This window comes from Monodelphis domestica, chromosome 3 (assembly GCF_027887165.1).
Source record: "Monodelphis domestica isolate mMonDom1 chromosome 3, mMonDom1.pri, whole genome shotgun sequence".
Classification (NCBI taxonomy): Eukaryota; Metazoa; Chordata; class Mammalia; order Didelphimorphia; family Didelphidae; genus Monodelphis; species Monodelphis domestica.
This window is the reverse complement of record NC_077229.1, coordinates 168637551-168660187: the sequence shown is the minus strand read 5'-3', so window position 1 is coordinate 168660187 and position 22637 is coordinate 168637551. Positions and strand designations below refer to the sequence as shown.

General features: G+C 40.6%; 1 protein-coding gene across 3 annotated transcripts in view; it reads right to left on the bottom strand.

The window, feature by feature from the left end:
• Nucleotides 1-4078: 4078 nt before the first annotated feature.
• Nucleotides 4079-22637, bottom strand: part of NCALD (neurocalcin delta) — a 569529-nt gene continuing 550970 nt past the window's right edge. For all 3 annotated transcript variants that reach the window (XM_056823245.1, XM_007488170.3, XM_007488171.3), the window contains 2 exons: nucleotides 12227-12332; nucleotides 4079-8439 (listed from right to left, as the gene is read on the bottom strand). In XM_056823245.1, coding sequence (XP_056679223.1) covers nucleotides 8342-8439; nucleotides 12227-12332 — 204 coding nt within the window. In that variant the 3' untranslated portion in view covers nucleotides 4079-8341. The remainder of the gene's footprint in view (nucleotides 8440-12226; nucleotides 12333-22637) is intronic.

Here is a 22637-nt window from a genome sequence, read left to right as displayed (position 1 = left end):
CTGCTGCTGCTACTGTTGCTGTTATTGTTGCCATCAGGCATGTGGGCTCTCAGACTTCCACCTAGGTATTAAACTTCTGTTGACTTTCTAAATTTTCTTAGGCTTGAAAAATGTCTCACTCTGACCTTTTCTTGGCTCAGCCACTTCAGAATTTGATTCAAAGCATTATTTTAAATTTATTTGGTAGGGAATGTTAAGAGGGTTCACCTAAATTGCTTCTAATCTGCCATATTGTTTCCTAGTAATGTCACTTTCAGTGGCATGCCTAACAGTCTTGGGTTTGGGGGTATCAATATCTCTAGGGTAATGTCATCACCAAATCATAAATGAGTCACATGATCATAGCTACCATGGTAAATATATTTGTTTCCATAGTGGTCCCATCAAGCCAAAATATAACCACTGACAGCTAATTCATTGAACTTCTTGGATATACATTTTGCTGTTAAATCACCCTAGAAGTAGTGTCAGGAGGCATTTAGCTCAAGATCACTTCACTAGGTACCACACTGAGATGCCTTTGTAGTTCCATCACCTCAAAGATGGTAGGGACTTTAAAGGCAACTGAGTCTAACCCATAGCAGAATAATAACTACCTCTATAAATGCAGCAGGAGGCATCCAGCTTTTGCCTGAAGAGCCCTACTGAGTGAGGACCCCTGAAAGTTCTCACTCAGACCTATTTTGCTTGAATAGAAAGTCCACAAACAAATCTGCTCTTTACAATTTCACCTACTTCTCCTAAAATTGCCCTCTGTGGCCAAGTACAAGGCTAGTTCTTCATTTAGACAGCCAATGGGAAATATTTGACCTGAAAAATATTTAATTCAGTCATTACTTTCATGCATTTAGGTAAAGAAATCTAAGGAATTGTTCAAGTCCTGGAGTATATTCAAAGCTTCTTTTTTTATACCCTTTCCTTCTGTTTTAGAATTGGTACTAAGTTAAGTGACTTGCCCATGATCACAAAGCTGTGAAATGTCTGAGGCCACAGCTCTACTTTCAAGGTATCTCTGAGACCCACTTCCATAAGGAAGTTTGATGGTCTTTGTCTCAGTAAGAATAGTTGATACCTATTTTTTTTTTTGTGTGGTAGTTTAAGTACTCCAGTGCCTTGGCTAGTCCTGCTTGAAGGATATTCAGAAGGATGGAAAAAAGAGTCAAGTTGAGTAGGTAGGTGTGAGTGGGATGTATTGGAGGAAGTACCCACATCTATGCCAAATGAAATGTCAAATGCCAATGAATCAAATATGAATAATGTAGATTAAATTGAAATTGAAATATACTGTTTTCCCCCCAGAGAGCTGGATGTTAAATATTTATCAGCACCTTCCTTGATACTCATCTAAATGAATTAGGTACAGAGAATACAGCTCTTTCATGAAAATCCCATGGGCCTCTGAATCTGGGGGTTGAGACTATTAAATTAAACATCTGGATTCACCTCGTTTCTGTCACCAACTAGCTGTGTGATCATTTAATTTCTCTGTGTCTGTGATCTCATCATGATCAGACTGGATAGGAATCATCTCTGAAGCTCCATCTAGCTCAAAGGTGTTGAGATTCTAGGTGCAGTCCAAGTACAACAGACTCCAGGAGCTTGTTCTAATTCTTTTCTTTGTTATAAGGAAAGTGTTTTATCCATTTTACAATGTTCTGGAAGGTTAGTTAGGATAATAATAACATTTTCATTTGGTTGTAGAGAAAATTGTTTAAAATAAATAGGTCAATGGTGGAGACTTAGAAACTTTTCTGCTATATAGAGATTTTTGTTGTAATGACAATTTGATCTGAATTTACCACACCTTAGAATCTATAGAGCAAGAACCCAGTTATATAGTTCTCTGTCTCTGTCTCTGTCTCTCTCTCTCTCTTTCTCTCTCTTTCTTTTTCTGTGTCTCTTACACATACACACACATATATTTACAACTCTTTACCAATCTAAGGACAACAGAAATGCTAAGAATGTTGGTAGAGATATTTCTCCTGCAGAAACTGGACAATTAAGTATTATAAGAGTTGTTTCTATCTCAGATTACATGATTATTTTTGTTAGAAGACAACTTCTTTAACCTTTCCTTAGTATTATGTCTTTAAAAACTCTGTTTTTCATTAGAAACAGAAACATCTGTTTCTGAAACAGAAGGACTAGTGACTCATTAGAGGAAGTGTTAGTTACATCACCTCACAAAACTGAGGTCCTGAGCTTGTAACTTTCTATACCTATTAGTTTGGTTCTTTTGACTTTATTTCATTCATTCATCTGTAGATATCTATGTATCTATATCTATATATTTATTCATTTGTTTATTTGCCCTTTTGATTATTTGTTTGCCCATGTATTTGTTTGTTTATTCACTTATTGATTGATTTTTTAACCTTTACTTTCCATTTTAGAATCAATTCTGTGTATTGGTCTCAAGGCAGAGATCATTAAGAGCTAAACAATTAGGGTTAAGTAACTTGCCCAGGCTTACACAGGTAGGAAGTGTCTATCTAGCTGCTCCCCATTCATTCATTTTAGGGACTGAGTCTCCTCATCTTCCCCAAGGTGGAAATGCAGTTGCCCTTCAGTCATGATTTCATTTCTGATTGGCTTGAAAACTTTTTAACCTGCTCTCTTTTGGACTTGGGTCACTTCATTGTTCTTTAGGCAACTTTGTGGCCTCCCCCCCCCCTTCAGAGACTCATTAGTGTGCACACCTGAATCTCTTTAGCTCTTATACAGTCCAGAATTCCTGACCTTAAGTGATCCACCTCCCTTAGCTTCCTGCCACCATACCTTGATTCTCTTGACTTTAGCAAAGAATATCTCCTTTCCTACTAGAGCCTTGTATAACCTTTGGTGACTATCAGCATCAATGACCAAGTCCTTTGACTCTAAAGATAATAGAGCAAAATGAGGGATTTCAGAAGCTGCTATATTGATTCGGTGCAGACCTGCCGTGACTGAACTACCAAGAAAAAATGGACTTCTTTATAGTTGGTCATAGTCAGCTATATAATGATAGCAGTGAAATTAGCTGTGGAAAAACAATTAAAAGGGAATTGCTCTCCTAGTCAGCTGTTTCTTGGGGATTTCCCTAGTAGAAGCCTTGGATAGGATTTAAAGATGTAGAACCTTCTCCAAGGTTCCCCCCAATTCCTTTCTTACTGAACTAACAGTATAAGAAGAGTGAGATGAGGTTTAGGGGTGGTTACCTATTTACCAAGTACTATGGGGATGCCCAAATGCAGGCTATATAGAGAAGGCTTTCTAGCTCTTATTGTTGGCATGAAATATTTGGGCTAGCATTGGTTATCAGCCCTGGAAAAGGGAGAGATCTGAGCAAGCAGCTGTTTGGTGAAGATAAATGGTGTAATTCACTCACAGACTAGAGAATCTTAACTGCCATTTATATACTGCTTTAAATGTTGCATGCATTATTTCCTTTCCGCCTCACAACAAGCCTGTGTGGGAGGTACTTTGGGTATTATCACACTCATTTTACAGATGAAAAATATGAAGTTCAGGGAAAGTAAATTATTTGCTCCTAGTCACATAGCTAGCTAAATATCAGAGGCAAACCTTGAACCTAGGTCTTCCTGATTCCAAGTTCAGGAGGATGCTATACTGCCCCACCTTATCCAAAGGAATTCTTTTAGAAAGGCAAATGGACTCAACACCCTTAAATTTGTAGAAGCCAGACAATTCCAGACCCCTACTTCTTCCATGTAGGTCACAGGTAGACTGGGCTGACTAAATCCTATTTGTCTCTATCACACCCCATAAAGAAATTAGCATACTGCTCAGGAGGATGAAATGATTAGGGTTAATTCAGGGGGATGGAGTTTCGACATGGACACCACAGGTTTTGTCTGGTCTTATTAACTGTAAAAATGAATCAGTACTAGACAAAGATTTAGACAGCTTCTACGAATGCTGTGCCAACTCAGGAGGACATCAGGAAAAAATCGGTTTGGTTGATCTATCAGTATCAAATAAACCAATTGATAATGCTAATAGGAAGGCTTCCCACTTATCTCCCCCACCTCTCCCCTCAGCCCTGCCCCGCGAGTAAAACTGTAGCCATACACTCTTTGGAGTTCTTCAAGTTGTAAGCCATTTTATTCCAGTCCCTCAAACATTACACATGATCTTTATTTTGTATTTGGACATTCTCCTTTTCCAGAGATCCCAGGACATGGTAACGATACTTAGCAGAAGAGTGGTACAAAAAGGTTAGGCTGGGTTGTTGATGTCCCTTTAACCAACTCTGTCCCATGGAAATGGATTAAATTACATATGGAGACTGGATGGTAGTTTTTGAGATGGAGAAGGAGAAGGACATAGGAATAAGAAATAATCAGTGACAAGCAAGAGAGAGGATGATTGCAATGCGTTCGGTTGAGTATATACACATCACCACATGTCCAGTTATATTATTTATTTCTGTCCTGTATAGTTGGGGATATCATGCTCTGCCCTCTGGCTCTGGGCTTCATTGGAAAAAAGGTTATAATCTGGTAAGATTCTGGAGCCAAGGAAGCATGACACAGACCTTTCCGATCATCTCTTTTAAAGTCCTCCATTAATGAACTGATTTAATCATGCCTTCCCCAAGAACAACGAACAGGAGAAATTCAGTTCTGGGTCCTATAATTCTTAAACCAGGGCAAGGCCGGCAAGGGGCCTCCATCCTGGAAGCTAGGACAGATGGCATTTGTATCCTAGCAAGAGCTTAATTATCATAACTATATCCCTCTACAGAGACAGGTCTTACAGCAAGGGCAAGTGAGTGATGGGCTTTGCCAGTAGCATTTAACAAATATCACCCCTTTTCTAAGGGTCTCGGGTCAGTATACAATAAGATAAGTGTGACAGGGTCAGCTGCCCTTGGTGCCTGCTGTATTTCAGGGCCATTGGGCCAACCCTGCTCCCTCAATGTCATCACAGTTCTCATTGGCATCATTGTGGCTAGAGTTGAAAGCTACATTGAAGGAAGAGGCTGTTTCTTTTGTAGCCTCTTCTACATAGTGCTCTGCAGAAGCCAGGATGTAAATAGAGACCACAGAGAACTCTCAGGGAAGAATCATCCTTTACCAATGCAGACTGGTACCTTCTCTGAAACTTAAGTCTGGTGGGAGTAGCCTAGAACACCAAAAAGTTAAATGGATTGACCAGGGTACTCAGCTAGTATGTGACAGGAACCTGAACCCAGGTCCTCCTGACTCTAAAGTGAGCTCTGTAATCCATGCAAGGATGCCTCTCTATACAAATGTTCAGTACATTTTTTTAATTAATTTACTAAATGTTTGGTCACTTTCTTTAGCTGGATTTTGAAAGGGGAAAGAGTGTAGGAGGAATATCATCTCCCTGTCTTCTGTCCGTGTAGGGGAGGGGTAGAAGCAAGGAAGGAGGTACCTAGTGGGGTGGCAGGGCTCTGGAATCTGCTGGAGAGTGGGCGCTGTACTCAAGTATATCCCTACCCTCCATGATGAGTCCTCTATCTGCTTCTGATTTAGAGGCCTACACTGTAGCCTGGGAAGGGACTGAAAGGAGGGCTAGAAGCACCAGACACATTCATTGATTCATAACTAGAAGGTAGAAGAAGCAAAAACACTCATCGATTCATAAGTACTTCTTTGGAGGAATGAAAATAGAGTTCAGGGAAGACCTCTGCTGAGGCAAAACAAATCCTTCCTTCAATGATAAAAGCTCAAACACCATCAGGCTATAAGCACTAAGGAAATCTCTAGAGATTTTCAGTGGAAGGCCTGAGCTATGCAAAACCCATTATCCAAAGAGGCTGAAAGTGGTTGGGAGAATACAAAATTTCTCAGTCGAGATTAGCTCTTAATATCCAGACTAGGATGAAAAGAGAGGGAAAAACTGAATCTAATTTCCTTTCATCTGTATAATTAAATGAACAAGAATAGAAATAGAAAGTCTTCTGTTTGGCATTTAAAAATCTTCCTAATCTGGCCTCTTTCTACCTTTCCAGGCTACAATTTCATGCCACTGGCTTCCTGGCAGTCTTTCTGCCAGCAGGACACTCCATCTCCTTACTCCTGGTTTCCAGACTCTCAGTTAAGATCCCACCTTGGAGGGAGTCTTTTTTGGAACTCTTTAATCTTAGTGCTTTCCTCTGAAATTATTTTTAATTCATCCTATCTTTATATTGTTTGTACACAGTTGTTTGAATGTTATCTCTCCCGTTCGACCATGGTGAGCTCCTTAAGAGCAGGGGACCATTTTTTGCCTTTCTTAGCACAATGCCTGGCACATAGTAGGTGATTAATAATACATGCTTGTTGTATAGAACAAATCAAGGTGGGATTTAAAGTCATCCAGCGAAGGCACCCACTTCACTGAATTATGATCTCAATGCAGGAAAGATTTTCATGCAAAGAAACTTTTGACTCATTTTAGTCAACAGCATAAAATCTGAATTGTTTTCGGTTACTAGTTTCAATGGACTCTCAAGTTGTTAATAATACAGGATGGAGGGCATGTTTCTATGAGCTCATCCTGCTGTTGAGTCACAACTTTTCCCAAATGTTTCCAAATGCAATGTCTCTGCTTGTCCGACACGTTTTCTATTGGAGAAGTTGGAGAACCAACCCAGTGATCTATCTGTCTTTTTGGTGGGCCATGCTTGACCTCCATCCCTAAGGGTTCTAGTTACTGACCATCCAATCACTGTGAAGAATGATGCTCTCTCCTGCTGTTCACTGACATTTAGCAGAGTACCTTCGGGAGGGACTCTAATTCTTAATTGGACATTCAAAGTAGTTAGTAGTTTGCATGAAAAGGGTCGAGAACCTGGCTCTACCTCGGCATACACTCTCATGTAACCAGAATCAAAATCAGCCTTCTAATGCTATGCTTATACCCCATCACTCCCCTGAGGCTCTTTGCCAATCTTGGCTGTACTTCCAGATTCCTAACAAAAGAATTGGATGCTTGCCCTAGCCAGAGACATTGGGGATTGCATTTCAAGGATCTGGCTTGGGAAGATGAACATCTCAGAAGTGTCACAGATTTGGATTTTAGGTCCTAGAAAGCCCAAGGGCATGGGCACCTAACATTTTCTTCTCTTTGAAGAGATCAAAAAATCACTCAGTCTTGAATTCGACCTCAAATGGTCATAGGGGCACCCAGCCTCACCCCCATTCATTATGATCCTGTAGTGGCCCAAAATACCCAATCCTCCTTAGTCTAGACTCCTTCCCTTTTCACATATCATTTATCTGGAAACATAAAATGAAGAACTGGGGCCCTTTTGATAGTTTTTTTGAACATTTTTAAATACATAAAATACACCTATTGACTGGCGCATCTGTGCAGACAGAATATATGACTTTAAAACACACGACATGTCAGACATTCATTAGAGCTGGCTTACCTCACAATAAGCTACCAAAACAAAAACAAAAACAGTCTTTTGTAGTAAGACTGCAAGAACACTACCCACCCCCCCTTTCCCGAGGTCTCATTAGACATGCATCTCCCTTCAGCATTTCAGAATACTGTTTTTGTCTTCATCAGCCATTATTGTATATTTACAACATTCTTTTCTGTTAACACAAAGAGCGACTAGATACAAGCCTGGTTTTGGAAGATAGATTATGGGAGATTTTTGTTTACTTGCTCAATGAAATTAGGTTGAATTATCTATTGTAAACGTGGTTTCAAAAACAGCTGAGTTATATGGCCCCCTTTCTCCTTATTCACCATTAGTAATGTTCACAGTTTAGACACTACAGCCCCCCCCTCTAGAAGTGAGCCATTTTGGATTGATTGTTCAAGTCTAGTTTGTGACTGTGCCCTACAACCTAGGGTACAACTTGTTAATGGGGAATACTTCCCAGCTGCATCTGTACTTGGAACACTTAGGTATATTTAGGAATCGATGCTATGGGGAAGTTGTTGGGTTTTTTTAAGTTTCTTTTTTGGTCTTTTCTTTTTTAAAAATATCTTTTAAATCTCTTCAGGTCCCCAGGCATGATACTCCAAGGGTTACATGACTTTTTGAACTCTGGCATCCATGATCCTTAGTTTTAAGAACAGACATGTTAAACCAAAATAATAACAATAACAATAATAGTAACAATAAAAAACCCTTGAAACAATGAACACCACAAAAATCTGTGTAGAACAGTATTGTCCATGCTCTTGACAAGCAGATGAGAGCACTTGGCATTCCCATGAACACATCCACAAAAGAAGCTAAAAGGTGTCACAGAAGAAGAAATATCTGGCCATACAGAGGCAACATCACCACCAATGTTTGGCAAAAAAAAGAGAAAAAAGAAAAAAAGCAGCTCTACAGAATTCATCCAGACAATGGGAATGGGTTTCAGAATTGGCCGGCGCTGCTGGGGTCACATTGCAGGAGGCGCACTATTGAGGGGTCACTCTTGGCCCCTCGGATGAATTCTTCCAGGGAGAGTTTGCCTGGAAAACAAGAACAAAATTTTAGACAGGAATGTATACTCTCTGGGATGGATCCTTAGCATCTACCTCACTGTCAGCCTGGTATACCCCCACCTAGCCTACTATCAATCAGCCAATCAATAAACATTAATTAATTGTCTGTTATATGCCTAGCACTGTGCTAAATACTGAATATTCAAAAGGAGGAAAAGAGTTCCTGCCCTCAAAGAGCTTACAATCTAACCCGGGGAGACAAGACACAAACAAATATAAACAAAGCAAGCTATATACAGGATAAATGGGAAATTATTATATGAGGAATGGCACTAGAATTAAGAGGAATTGAGGAAGGCTTCCTGCAGACTTGGACTTTTAGTGGGGACTTAACCAATTATAGGTCAATAATCAGAGCAGAGGAGGGAATGTGTTGCAGGAATGGGGGCTAGCCCAGAGTTGATGTTCTATGCCTTCTCAATAATGACCTGACCTTCCCTGTGCCAAGTCTGAAATGGCAGGACCTCTGGTAGTACAGGAAGGGTGCTGAAGGCAGAGCTCATCATGACTTGTTTGCTCCTAAAGCCACTCATCCTTCCCTCCTTCTCAAGAATGGAAATGGTGTACACTAAGAAGTCAACTGGATAAATGACTTATGTATTTAGCATTGGAATGTCCCCAGTGAGAGCAGCTAATTGGCACAGTGGATAGATACCTCCATAGTAAATAGTGCCAGGTCTGGAGTTAGCAAGACTCTTCTTTCTGAGTTCAAATCTAGCTTTGGATATATATTAGCTATGTGACCCTGGACAAGTCACTTAATTCTGTTTGCCTTGGTTTTTTAGTCTGTAAAATGAGCTGGAGAAGAAATGGGAAATCACTCCAATATTTTTACCAATTAAACCCCAGATGGGGTTATGAAGAATTGGACATGACTGAAATGATTGAACAAGCCCGCAGTAAATGTGGAGACTCAAATCAGGGACTATTTTTGTAGAGGTCTCAGGACTGGTGACTCAAGGACTAAAAGTTGCCTTTTATTTATCCCTTACCTGAAGTATACACTGTAGTTTTCCCATCTAAGGGAATACATGGAGAATCTTTTTCCATGAGCAACCTGAATGATGTTACCTAATAGGAAATCAAGTCTAGGAAAGGTCACTTCAAGTACTTCTTTAATTTAAAACTTTTTTTTCCCCAGTGAGCGAGCAAGCCTTTATTTTCTCCCCCTCTGATATCTTCCTTTCCATTAAAAAAGAAAAGAAAAAAAATAAAAAGAAATCCTTTTAGCAGATATGTATAGTCAGAACACTCAAATTCTCACGTTGATCATGCCTCCAAATATCTTATTTATATATGGATATAGTTATAGATATGTACTCTGAGGCCATTACCTCTCTGTTAGGAAGTAAGCGACATGCTGCATTTATCAGAACTCTTGAAACTATGGTCAGTCTCTGTGTTGAGCAGAGATATTAAGGATTTTTTTCTCTTTAAATTTTTTATTGTCCTTATCTAGGTTTTCTGTTCCCAGCTCCACCTCAGCCCCAAGCCCAGCCAGCTGCTCTTCCCACTGGCTCTGTTCAGCATCCAAGAGAAAAACCAAAGGTATAGGGTGGCAGCTTAGTTGATTGGTCATCATGTACTCAGCCAAATTCAAGATCCAGAACACTTCCCCAGAGGTTAAAGGAAAAAGGGCCCTTTTGATGAAGGCACAAATCAAGACTTTTTTTCTTCTTCCCATTTTTCCTACATGTCTAACTCTAAAAAAAGCCCTTAATGGACTCATTAGTAGGACTACTTCCTGAAATTCTCTACAGGGAACTTTTCATCTAGGCCAGAGATATTAAACCTGGGGCTGGCAGGCCCCGACTGACTGCAACAAAGGCAGCTCAAACTAGATCAAAATGTAACCTGGGGGGCTCAGTAAAATCAGAGCAAAGCTTAGAGATGGGAGACCTGGGTTTGAATCTGGCCTCAGACACGTTCTAGCTGTGTGACCATGGGCAAGTCACTTCACTGCACTCTTCTGCCTTGGATTGGTAATGGTTGGGTTTTTCTTTTTTAATGTAATGAGGAAATATTTAACAAAATAATAAAAATATAATAAAACTTGGATGGCATATTTTTAAACTATAAATATGCAGCTTGCAGGGATCCTTAAGTATGTACAAATAAGTGGGCTCCATTTCTATTTGAGTTTGACTGTAGTGATCTATGTTTCTACAAAAAGTACCCAATATGTACCACAGAGAAAGAACAAAGGCAGATATCTGGAGGGGGGGGAGGGGAGGGGCAGGGAGAAGGAGAGGGAGAGGGAGAGGGAGAGGGAGAGGGAGAGAGGGAAAGAGAGAGAGTCACTGCTCTGCTTCTCATAGTGGAAAGTATGGAGGATTTGGAATTAAGTTGTTTGGTTGTTTCAGTCATGTCTCATCTTCAGTGACCCCATTTGGGGTTTTCTTGGCAAAAATACTGGAGTGGTTTTTCATTTCTTTCTTCAACTCATTTTACCGATAAGGAAACTTAGGCAAATTAAGAGACCTGCCCAGGGTCACCTAGCTAATAAGTCTATGAAGCTGAATTTGAACTCAGGAAGATGTTTTCCTGACTTCAGGCCAACTAGTAGAATCAGAATACTTGGAGTCAGATCTTGGCTCTGCTATTTAGCTGCTTTTCTGTCTTAGAAATGATACTAAGACAAAAGATAAGAATTTTAAAAATAAATAAAATAAATAGTATTAGGCTTTTATATAGTACTTAAAAGTTTTCAAAATGCTTTACAAATATTATCTCATTTGATTCCCACAAAAACTTTGGGAGGTAGATTCTACTATCTTCTCCATGTTATAGATTGGAAAACTGAGGCAGACAGTCTAGGAAGACATAGCTAGTAAATGTCTAAGGCTAGATTCCCACTCCGGTTTTCCTGACCCCAGGATCAGCATTCTATCCATTGGATCACCTAGTTTTTAGGAATCTAAGGTAGGAAGTTGTTAGTTGGGTTATCTTGGTCAATTCTGCACAATTCATTTAGGCAACATGAAATTAAGTCTAAAATAGAGCCAAGAAAAGTGGTTTTGTTTGGACCCTAAAAAATTGCAAGTCCATCCTGTAATAAGCCATGGGATGGTATATGTGTGAAGCACAGGGTCAGGTTTAGATAGAGCACCTCTTGTAGGGGGAGGGGGGACTTGGAAGGAGGTCCTAAATAAATTGTGGATCAGGAGTACAAAAACACATCTGCCTTCATCTGCTCTGAATAGTTCCATGAACCTCTTGCCTAAGTGTTGGACAGAGGAGACTGGGAGAAAGAGAACTAAGCAGCCCATTATTGGTTTTCTGTCCCCACTCTCACCTCAACCCCAAGGCCAGCCAGTTACTCTTCAGCTATGGGTCTGTTCATTAACCAAGAGGAAAACCAAAGGGAAGGATAGAGAGCTTAGTTGATTGCTTATTAAATACTCAGACAAATTCTCCAAAGGTAAATTTTTAAAAAGTCCTCTTTGATAAAAGCACAACAGGAATATTTCACAAATCACTGTTTTATTTTCTTTCCATTTTTCCTATTCTCAGGTCTCTTCTATCTAAAATTCAGAAGGCAGTCCTCTCTGGCTAAAGACAAGTCTGATTGTAATTAAGGAATCAAGACTGCACGATTTTTTTTATACCTGTCTTTGGTTTACTTTATTTATTCATTTTAATTCCTTGAGCTAGACCACAAATAGTTACTGTCCATTTCCTCCACTGGACCCAATTAACCCCTATCAGTAAGCTCACTTGGGACTCAATCAAAAGATTTCAAACTTGGCCCTACCATCTCGGTTGGTATCCATCTGGCGGAAGATTTTTTCCGTCCTTTTCTCTGGTGTTGATTCATCTTCAGGCATTTTCATTACTGAGGAAACCATCTTATAGATTGCCTAATGAACAAAAAAAAAAGGAGAGGAAAATGTGAGCTCTTTGAGGATAGGGATTGTTTTCTTCTTGGTATTTGCAGCAGAATGACTGGAACATAGTAAGTATTTGATAATTGATTATTTATCATTATTATTAATTATATGTAGTTCAGAAAAAATCGCCATTATGACCACCTACCTCACCCCATAGTTGTGAAAACTTCTTTGAAACTTTGAAATATCATCCAGAGTAGGCAGCTTGGGGGCTCAATAGATTAAGAGCCAGGCCTAGAGACGGAAGGTCCTAGGTTCAAATCTTGCCTCAGACACTTCCTAGCTATGTGAATCTGGACATGTCACTTAACCTCCATTGCCTAGCCCTTAGTACTTTTCTGCCTTGGAACTAATGCACAGTATCAATTCTAAGAAGGAAGGTAAGGGCTTAAAAAATCATGTACTTATTTTGAGCTTATCTTGGTATATGGCAGTGATGGCGAAACTTTTAGAGACCGAGTGCTCAACGGCACCTTCATGCCACATGCGAGTTGCCCCTTTACGCCAGACAGGGGAGAGAGGAAGTGTTCCCATTGGGCTGCTGGGCAGAGGAGTGGGTGATGTGAAAAATGTCCTCAGGCAAGGTGGAGAGGGGAAAGGAGCAGCCACCTCTGGCAGATGTGCTGTAAGTTTGCCAACACAGGTATATGGTTTTAGATGTTGGTTTATACCTAGTTTTAGCCAAACAGCTTTCCACTTTCCCCAGCAGCATTTGGAAAATCTTAATGTATTGAATAAATGCTAATTATTATCTTGGACTTAGTCTGTGAGTACCCTAGTAGTGAAAATAAAGTCAAAGAATTTTTTAGTTGTAGGGATGATAGAAAATGGCACCCCCTTCAGGGTTTGGACAGTAAGGTAGAACAGTGTTGAGAGTGCTAGAGTTGGAGCCAAGAAGATTCATCTTCCTGAATTCAAATCCAGCCTCAGATACTTCATAGCTGTGTGTCTTGGGCAAGTCACTTAACCCTTTTTGCCTTAGTTTTCTTATTTGTAAAATGAGTTGGAGAAGGAAATGGCAAACCACTCCAATATCTTTGCAAATGGGGTCATGAGGATTTGGACACAACTAAAACGGCAAGTCATTTAACACTGCCTCAGTTTTTCATTTGTAAAATGAGCTGGAGAAGGAAATGGAAAACCATTCCAATATCTTTGCCAAGAAAATCCCAAATGGGGTCATGAAGAGTTGGACAACATGACTGAAACAACTGAACAACAACAAGAGAAAGGGCTAGCAGAGAAGGAAATAAGGTGTACAATATAGAGAAAGAAAGTGAGAGGGTGACTTGGAGATCTTGGAATTTGTGACAGATGTCAGAAACTGAACCTGGGGCTAAACAACTTGGGAGAGCCTGAGGAAAGTGGTCAGAGATTGACTGAATATAAAAGAGAAAGGTACAATGAAAGGTATATTGGGTCACACTTGAACCCAGGTCTTCCTGACTACAGATCTAGTATTTTATTCACTGTGCCATTTCATGACATTAAAGGTCTAACTCAATTTATGATCTTATGCTTTAATCTCCAAGAATTATGCCTAGGTGACTGCTTGCCAGCCCCCATCCCCCACCCCGGCCTAGTTATACCACTCTGTGGGGGTGGGAGTGGGGCAGTGGCTTACCACAAAGCTGAGCAGTGCTACATACTGAGTTGTTGAGAATGCCTAACTGCCTGGAAACATTTCTTTACAGGAAGTGCACTGGACTTGAGGCCAGAGCCCTTGAAGCAGAACTGGGTCCAAACTTTGGCTTTGCTTTTTACTAGCTCTGTAACCTCAGGCAAGACATTTATCGGAACTTCAGCTGTCCTATCTGTAAAATGGGGACAAATGCACTGCCTACCTCACAGCACGAAGCACAAGTGAGATAATATGTATCATATAATTTCAAAAAAGAGGCTGAATGTATCTTCAGTTGCCTTGAGGAATAAATAACTTTGTTTCCTACCATTTCCTGTCCTCCCCCAAATCAGATCAGCGGGAGCTGGGGCATGAATTTGACCATAAAAATCGGGGTTTATTAACAATCGTGTCGTCTTACTATCTCAGCAAGATTTGGGAAGTAGGAGAAGAGAGGGAAGGACATATTTTGAAACTCAAATTTGTTTTTAAAATGTTGGAAATTGTTTTTCCATGTAATTGAAGGGGGTGGGTGGGTAAAATTAAAAACCACTCCCGCAAACCCGATGATATTGTCTCAAACACAGAGGATCAGGGTGAGAAACATCACCCTAGCGTGTTCCAGTCAGCCGAGGTTTATTAAGTCCCTACTATAAGCCAGGTACTGTCACAAAGGAATGCAAAAAATAGTCCCAGCTCTCTCAGGATGAGTTAATCAAAGCACCTTGTTCCTCAAGCGTAGAGATCTTAGAACTGAAGAGAAAAGAAGAATAAAAGGTATTTGAAACTCATTATCCTGTCAGGTCACATTCAGACAGTCTCTCATCAAGGAACAATGGTTGGCAGATTCCTGGAGTGACAGAGGTGATGTGGGCGGCACACTTGAAGTACAAATAGGAGAGAGAGCTCCTTTCTGCAGGCAGAGCAGCCTGGTTAGAATCATAATAATGCTCGGGAATTTGGGGTCCAGTGGTACCTTCACCCCTCTCCTCCACTCTGCCTTGGTTTTGTCTAAAACTGAGAACATCCAGAGGCCGCCTCCCTCCCCTAGCCCCGCCCCTTCTTTTGGGAATAGGTTCCTCACCTGCCGAAAGAAGGAACTCACTGAAGAGAGCCGGGTAAACTGAGGAAAGAAGCCCTGGGGGCTGGGGCTGAAATGACTCCATGTCCCATAGAAGGGCTCACTCTGGCTAAGTTGAGGTGTTTGGGAACGACTTCTCTTTGCCAACCTCATTCCCTCCCCTCTCTCCTAAGTGTCTCACTAACCTGTGGATGTGTCCCAGGGACCCAAGGAGGGATTATTTCTTTGTATTTTGAGCTGGAGTCTTTAACACAGTGCCTAGCTCATAATGGAAAGTTAATGTTTGTTGACCGACTAATTGACTAACAGCAGCATTACTAGGAATCCTTTTACCTGGAGCAAAAATAGTTGAGGGGAAAGAGTGGTCCAGAAGAGTCTGACCCTCAGCTGTGACAGAGGGAGTGTCCTAGGAATATTTGAATTAGGGGCAGTAGAAGACCTAAGGTGAGACTAAAGAGAGTGGTCACTTAAGGGAGGTCAGCTCCCCCTACATATTAGCATTCCAGGGATTAAGCTGTGTGTATTGGAAACTGAACATTCATTCTTTTTCCTTCCCTCTCTTCTGATCTCCTTCCTCATCACTATCTCCTTTCCTTCCTTCCTTCCTTCCTTCCTGCTTCCTTCCTTCCTTCCTTTCTTTCTTTCTTTCTTTCTTTCTTTCTTTCTTTCTTTCTTTCTTTCTTTCTTTCTTTCTTTCTTTCTTTCTTTCTTTCTTTCTTTCTTTCTTTCTTTCTTTTTCTATCCTTTCCTTTTCTTTGTCTTTCTCTTCCTCCTTTCTTCCTCTCCTCCTCCTCATCTCCGAATTCTTTCTTCTCTCTCTCTCTTTCTCTCTCTCTCTGTTTTTCTCATTTACTGTCTCTCTCCATTCTAACAGAGTCTTTCCTATACTGGAGAATTTTACAAAAGCAGAGTAGAGGAGATGGAGGTTGTAGCATATGGAGTTCAAACACACAGGTTTGTGATCAGAAAATGTTCACTGAATGACTGGGTTTCATTTGTAAAATGAATTAATAATGGTACTTATCTCATAGGGCTGTGTGATAAGGCCCAAATGTGATAATGTATATGTAAATCTTTGCAAATGTTAGAGCACTATTTCACAATTACTATTATTATAAAGGAGGTAACTGGTTGGCACAGTAGATAGAGCACTGGGTCTAAGTCAGGAAGACCTGAGTTCAAATCATACTAGCTATGTGGCCCTGGCCAAGTCAATTAATCTCTTGTATGCTTTAATCCACTGGAAAAGAAATGACAACTGATTCCAGTGTTTTTACCAAGAAAACTCCATGGATAAGTACTGGCATAGACAAGTCAACTGGATCATGAAGAGCTGAGCGTGACTGAACAGCTAAACAATAACAACAAGTTATCACAAAAGTTATTATTATTATTATTATTATAACTCATGGAAGTTCTGAAGAGGAAGAGAGGTTGGGAAGAATGATGGCAAATCTTAATTCCTTATTTGCCACATTTCTTCTCCTTCTTTTCCCTCTTGAGTTCCACTCCTCTTTATAACCCTTCCACCCCCACTTTCATTCTTCCTTTCCTACTGTGACAGAGGCTGGCACTAAAGAAAAAGTGCCAGGCTGAAGAGTGTGTGAAACTGATCACCTCAACAGGGGAGGGGCCCCAACAGATTGGAATCTTGAGAAGAAGGAGACTCTGGCTAGTAGGGGAGTTGTTCTCAGTCTTGAGAAGCTGAAGATGGAAGGTGGGAAAAGACTTTCTTGTGAGGGTTATTTACTTTTCCTGCTGGTGACTGGAAATCTTTTCCCCCAACACTTCCCAATTGAAGGGACTTTCTGAAGAGAAAGCTGAGCAGACTTTATCTCAGCTCCTGTTGCCCAGGGGTGAATCAACCTGAGTTTCTCTCAGGGGGATTAGGCTGCCAAGGCCTGAAAAGACTATTGAAGAGGAAGCCTGAGAAAGACATTTTAAAATCTCTGTTGGACTTTACTTTCGCTCCTGTTGTCCTGAGTCTGAACTGTGGCCAAGGGGTCAAACCCAGGGTGAGTCAACCTGACTTTCTCTCAGGGGGCTCAGGCTGCCAAGGCCTGAGTTCCCCTCAAACTCGAGGAGGGAGGAAAAGGGTAGATAGAGATAGAGATAGATAGAGATTAGATAGAGAAAGGGACACCCTTTTCACCACTTTGCCAGAGGTAATTCACATCTATATAATTCATTGGTAACTGTGTCCATCCCATAGTCATATTGGTTAATGTCCCCAGAACATTGTCTATCATCCCTGCCACTGTATTATAAATGATCTAGTAGCCCCAATAAATGGCAATTATTCCTAGCACAGCAGACCACAGACCACAGTATTAGTTGTAACATGTTTCCCATTAGATATTTTCTAGGCTCTAACTGCCAGGAGTTAAAAGTTAGAAAATGGTTTTTGTCTTCACAAGCTTTGCTTCTAGCTAGATAGGATCCAAGATGGCTAGATCCTATAAGCTTACAGCCCTAGTACATCCTCCCATTTACATTAGACTCTCTTCCTCAGTTTTGTAACTGACCAGAGTGGCAGTTGATAACTGACTTGTACTCCCCCCCCCCCCCCCCATCAGGAATCAAGATGTCTTTGATCCTACGTGGAAACTCCTAGGCAGAGTCAGTGACAAAAGCTGCTCACCTCAGGAGTTGTAATTGACAACAAATTCACAACTAACAGTTGATGACAGTTGGTGACAGTCACTAAAGCCTTTTTAAAAAAAATAAATGGAGTTCTTTTAAATCCTGGGTGCTATCTGTATTATAAAGAGGAGGTTAATTTGTATGGAGGGGTTCAGTCTTTTAGTATTGAGAGGGGGGAAAAGTGGAGACCCCCCCTCTTCTCAAAGCAGGGTTCAGAGGAGACAGCTGATATTAAGGTTGGCTCAGAGAGAGGAGAGGGGATTTGAAGATTTTCCCCCTTCTGCCTTCTCTCCTTAGCTAAAGCTGCTCTCCCCAATTCACTCTTGTCCCTCTTGTCCCCCCATCCACTATTCAAGACCAAAGGGTCTCCCCTTGATCTATTCATGCACACTCAGCTTGGGGAAAAGATAACTATTTTAATGTCAACTCAATTAAGGTAATACAAAGGAATAACTAACATGGAAGGATGGGAAAGGGAAGTGGAGAAAAGGGGGTCCCTGTCTCTATCTAAAATCTTTTTCCTCCCTCCTCAAGTTTGGGGGGGCTTTGGCAGCCTGAGCTCCCTGAGAGAAAGTCAGGTCGACTCACCCCGGGTTTGGACCCTTGGCCACAGTTTAGACTCAGGGAAACAGGAGCCAAATTAAATCCAACAGATTAATTAAATCTCAGGCTTCCTCTACAATAGCCTTTTCAGGCCTTGGCAGCCTAAGCCCCCTGAGAGAAAATCAGATTGATTCACCCCTGGGCAACAGGAGCTGAGGTAAAGTCTGCTCAGCTTTTTCTTCAGAAAGTCCCTTCAATTGGGAAGTGTTGGGGGGAAAGATTTCCAGTCACCAGCAGGAAAAGTGGGTAACCTTCATGAGAAAGTCTTTTCCCACCTTCCATCTTTAGCTTCTTAAGACTGAGAACAACTCCTCTACCAGCCAGAGTCTTCTCCTCTTCAAGATTCCAATCTGTTGGGGCCCCTCCCCCATTGAGGTGATTAGTTTCACACACTCTTCAGCCTGGCACTTTTTCTTTAGTGCCAGCCTCTGTCACACTACCAGTCTTTCTTCTTAAACTTAGTTAAGCATGTACTTCAAAGGTGTGTTCCCTTTCTTCATCAGCATGCAGTCATTCCCATCCTTCTCATCCAGGGTTTGCCAATTTGAAAAAATATAGATATTTAGAGATGTGTCATATGATTTTTAAGAAAGATAATATCTTGGAGTTCTTCCTAAGAATCAAATTCATACTCCCAGATTTTAGGACCTTAAGATTTTCCGTCATGGGATCCTGGCAGAAAATCAGCTCCATTACAACTGACAATGAGGGAGGGGAATAGGAATGCAGTAAATTTGGTTATGAGCCTTTTAGATCTAAAGCCCACAATACATTTCACTTCCAATCATCACCTCAAGTTTAATTGAATTAAGTTTAGCCAACTTAAGTTTCTGCTCTGTGCAGAGCCCAGCCCTAGGTATCTGGGAAGGTATAAAGTTCAAGTGAAATTCATTCTTGCCAAGATGAAGTCTATGCTCTTTTAGGGGGAATAAACCAATTTCAGATTAGAATATTGTAAAAGATGCTCTCTGAGGTTGGGGCTGGTATCTATTGATTACTGGAGAAACTCAGGAGAATTTCATGGAAAGAAGCATTTATCATAGATTTAGAGTCTAGGTAGAGATTTGTGTCCAACAACAAGCTTATTATCTTGCCCTATAAATTTGTTCCCCTTCCATCTTCACTACTGTCAGTGGCATCACTATTTACCTAGTCTTCTAAGTTTGAAACCTTATCGAGGTCCATACTATTTTGACAAAACCAAATAGAGTGGGTAGCTAGGTAGTTCAGTGGATTGAGAGCCAGGCTTAGAGACTGGACTTCCTGGGTTCAAATTTGATCTCAAACATTTCCTAGCTGTGTGACCCTGGGCAAATCACTTAACCTCAACTCCTTAAATATTACCACTCTTCTACCTTGGAACCAATACACAGTATTGATTCTAAGATGGAATATGAGGGTTTAAAAATAACAAAAAAAAATAGGAATGACTTTGGGCTGGTTTGAGCTTCTGTTCTAACAGTGAAAATAACCGACATACAATTGTATTGAGGACAGGACCTCAGGCAATAGTATGAAGCAAGTCATGCTATTCATTAGCTCAGGATTAAAAAAAAATTAATGACATGAAACCCTGGAGAGAGGAAGGGGAGAAAAAATTAGAATTGAAAGAAATAAGAGAGAGGGAAGGTAGAGGGGAAAAGGGAGAGAGAGGTGGGGGAGGGGAGAGAGAGATGAGCAAGACAGAAGAGAGGGAGAGGATGAGGGAGGGGGAGAGAGTAAAAAAGAGAGAGATTGGGGAGGCAGAGAGAATGAGACAAACAGAGAAAAAAAGAGACAGAAAGAGACAGAGAAAGAGGAGGGAAGGAGGGAGGGAATGAGAGAAGAAGGAAGGGATAGAGGGAGGGATGGAAAGAGGCTGCTTCCTTACTTTATTTTTAGCCATGTCAATAAAAAGACTAACAGGGACATCCTGTTTTTAATTAAGCTTGAAATGTCCTATTCTTGTCTCTGGGTGAATAAAGCACTATAGGGCAGCAGGGGGTCTGGCCTAGCTCAGTTCAGCCCATCCCTGCCCAGCTGGGTCCAGCTGGATCTGGAAGCACTCAGAGGTGAATCTCCACATGTATATCCTGCCCTCCAATATCTCTGGGCATTTTTAGTTTCTTTTCCCCCTGAAGCAAGAGGTTCCTGAAACTCAGCCTGAAAGGCATTCCTGGCTGAATCAATAAGAACATGGTTCATAACTAATGAAATAAGTGAGCCCAAGTTAAAAGTCAAATTCCAGCTTACCTTCTCTTTGAAGGAAGCAAAGCCAGTCACACTAACAGGAGTAACAATACCTTTCTGCATGGGCTTTTTAAAGCTTACAAAACTTTCAATTCATTTCAATCCAATTCAATTATATTTAATGCACAAAGTACTTAAGGCCTACTATGTGCCACTCACTGAAAAAATTTATTTTGTTTTTATTATTTTTTAAACCCTTACCTTCCAATTTAGAATCAATACTAAGTATTGGTTCCAAGGCAGAAGAGTGGTAAGGGCTAGGCAATGGGGGTTAAGTGACTTGCCCAAAGTCACCCAGCTAGAAGTGTCTGAGGCCACATTTGAACCCAGGATCTTCTGTCTCTAGGTCTGACTCTCAATCCACTGAGCCACCTAGCTCCTCCAACTGGTTAAAGGAAAAAAAAAAGAATTGCTTGTCAAGACAGGGGAGCTCAGTGACATTGTTTCTGGCTCACCGGAGGAATTCTAGCATTATGTTTCCAACCAGCTCACAGCATTGACTTTAAGAACGTCAACCATACTAACTGGCTTGGGCATGGATTTCTGCCAGAAACTGTTAAAATAAGGACCAGAAAAGTTACTTTACACTGACTCACTCCTTTCTGAATGATGGTACCTTATTATTCTCATTTCTTTTTCCCAATGAGTGAATTAAATTGGTTCCATGGAAAAGATTTGGTTTTAATGGGCTCCTTTTAGACGAGAACCTCCTTGTTGTTATTGTTCAGCTGTTTCAGTCCTACTGTACTCTTCTTGACCCCATTTGGGGTTTTCTTGGCAAAGATACTAGAGTGATTTGCCATTTCCTTTTTTAACTTGTTTTGCAAATGAGGAAACTGAGGAAAACAGGGTTAAGCGAGTTGCCCAGGCTCACATAGCTAGTACCTAATTCCAAATTCAAACTGAGGTTTGCCTAACTTCAGATCTAGCACTATCTCTACTGGGCCACCTAGCTGCCCTCTAATAATCTTTTTTAAAAAATAGGTTTAGGGATGGGTTGGCAGGGAAAGGGGTAAATCTCTAATTCTATTCCATTCTTGCATGAGGAAACTTCCTGTGTGAAATTTCTCTATACCAATGTATCTCTTCACTAATTTAAGTCTTAGAAAGTTTGGATAGAACACTGGCCTGGAATCAGAAAGATTTAAGTTAAAATTTGACCTCAGAAGCTCACTAGCTATGTGACCCTGGGCAAATCACTTAATTGTGTTTGCCTCAGTTTCCTCATCTGTAAAATGAGCTGGAGGAAATGGCAAACCACTCAAGTATTTTTGCCAAGAAAACCCCAAAAGGTTAACAAAGAGTTGGACATGACTAAAATGACTAAATAACAGCAGAAAAGTTATGTGGTTTATCCAGAGTCATAAAGGTGTTATGTATCAGAAGCAGAATTTAATATATGTCTTCCTTATTCGAAGAGGAACCTCCCAGTCACTACTCTACCTTTCTTCTTCTTCTTCTTCCTCACAAATGGTGCAAATAAGATTGTAGGAGGATGACTGAAGTATTAATGGGAATTCCAATACTCATCAAATACTCCAGAAGCAACTTTTTACATATGAGCTATGGATATGCTAGTTACAAAAAATGATATCTATTCATTAAAACAGTACCCTTCTACCCAAACCCAATAGCCTTTACTAATATTCAGTTAGGATAGTATCTTATAGCAAATGGTTAGAATACTAACTAATATTTATTTAGAGGCAATTATGTGGCACAGTAGAGAGAGTACTAGACCTCAAGTAAAAAAGACCTAATTTCTGATAAAGGGTAAAATGACAAATGTTGTAGGGGGTTTGGAAAAAAAGGAGACACTAATACACTGTTGGTGGAACTGCAAATTGATCCAATCATTTTGGAGAGTGATCTGGAATTATGGTCAAAGAATTATAAAATTGTGTATACTTTTTGACCCAGCAATACTGCGATTAGGGTTATTTCTTAGGGGGAAAGGAAAAGAGCCTATTAGTTCTAAAATATTTATAGCAGTTCTCTTTGTGGTGGCAAAGATCTGGAAATTGAAGGGATGCCCATTGGGAAATGGCTAAACAAGATGTGCCATGACTTTGATGGAATACTTCTGCACTATATAAAA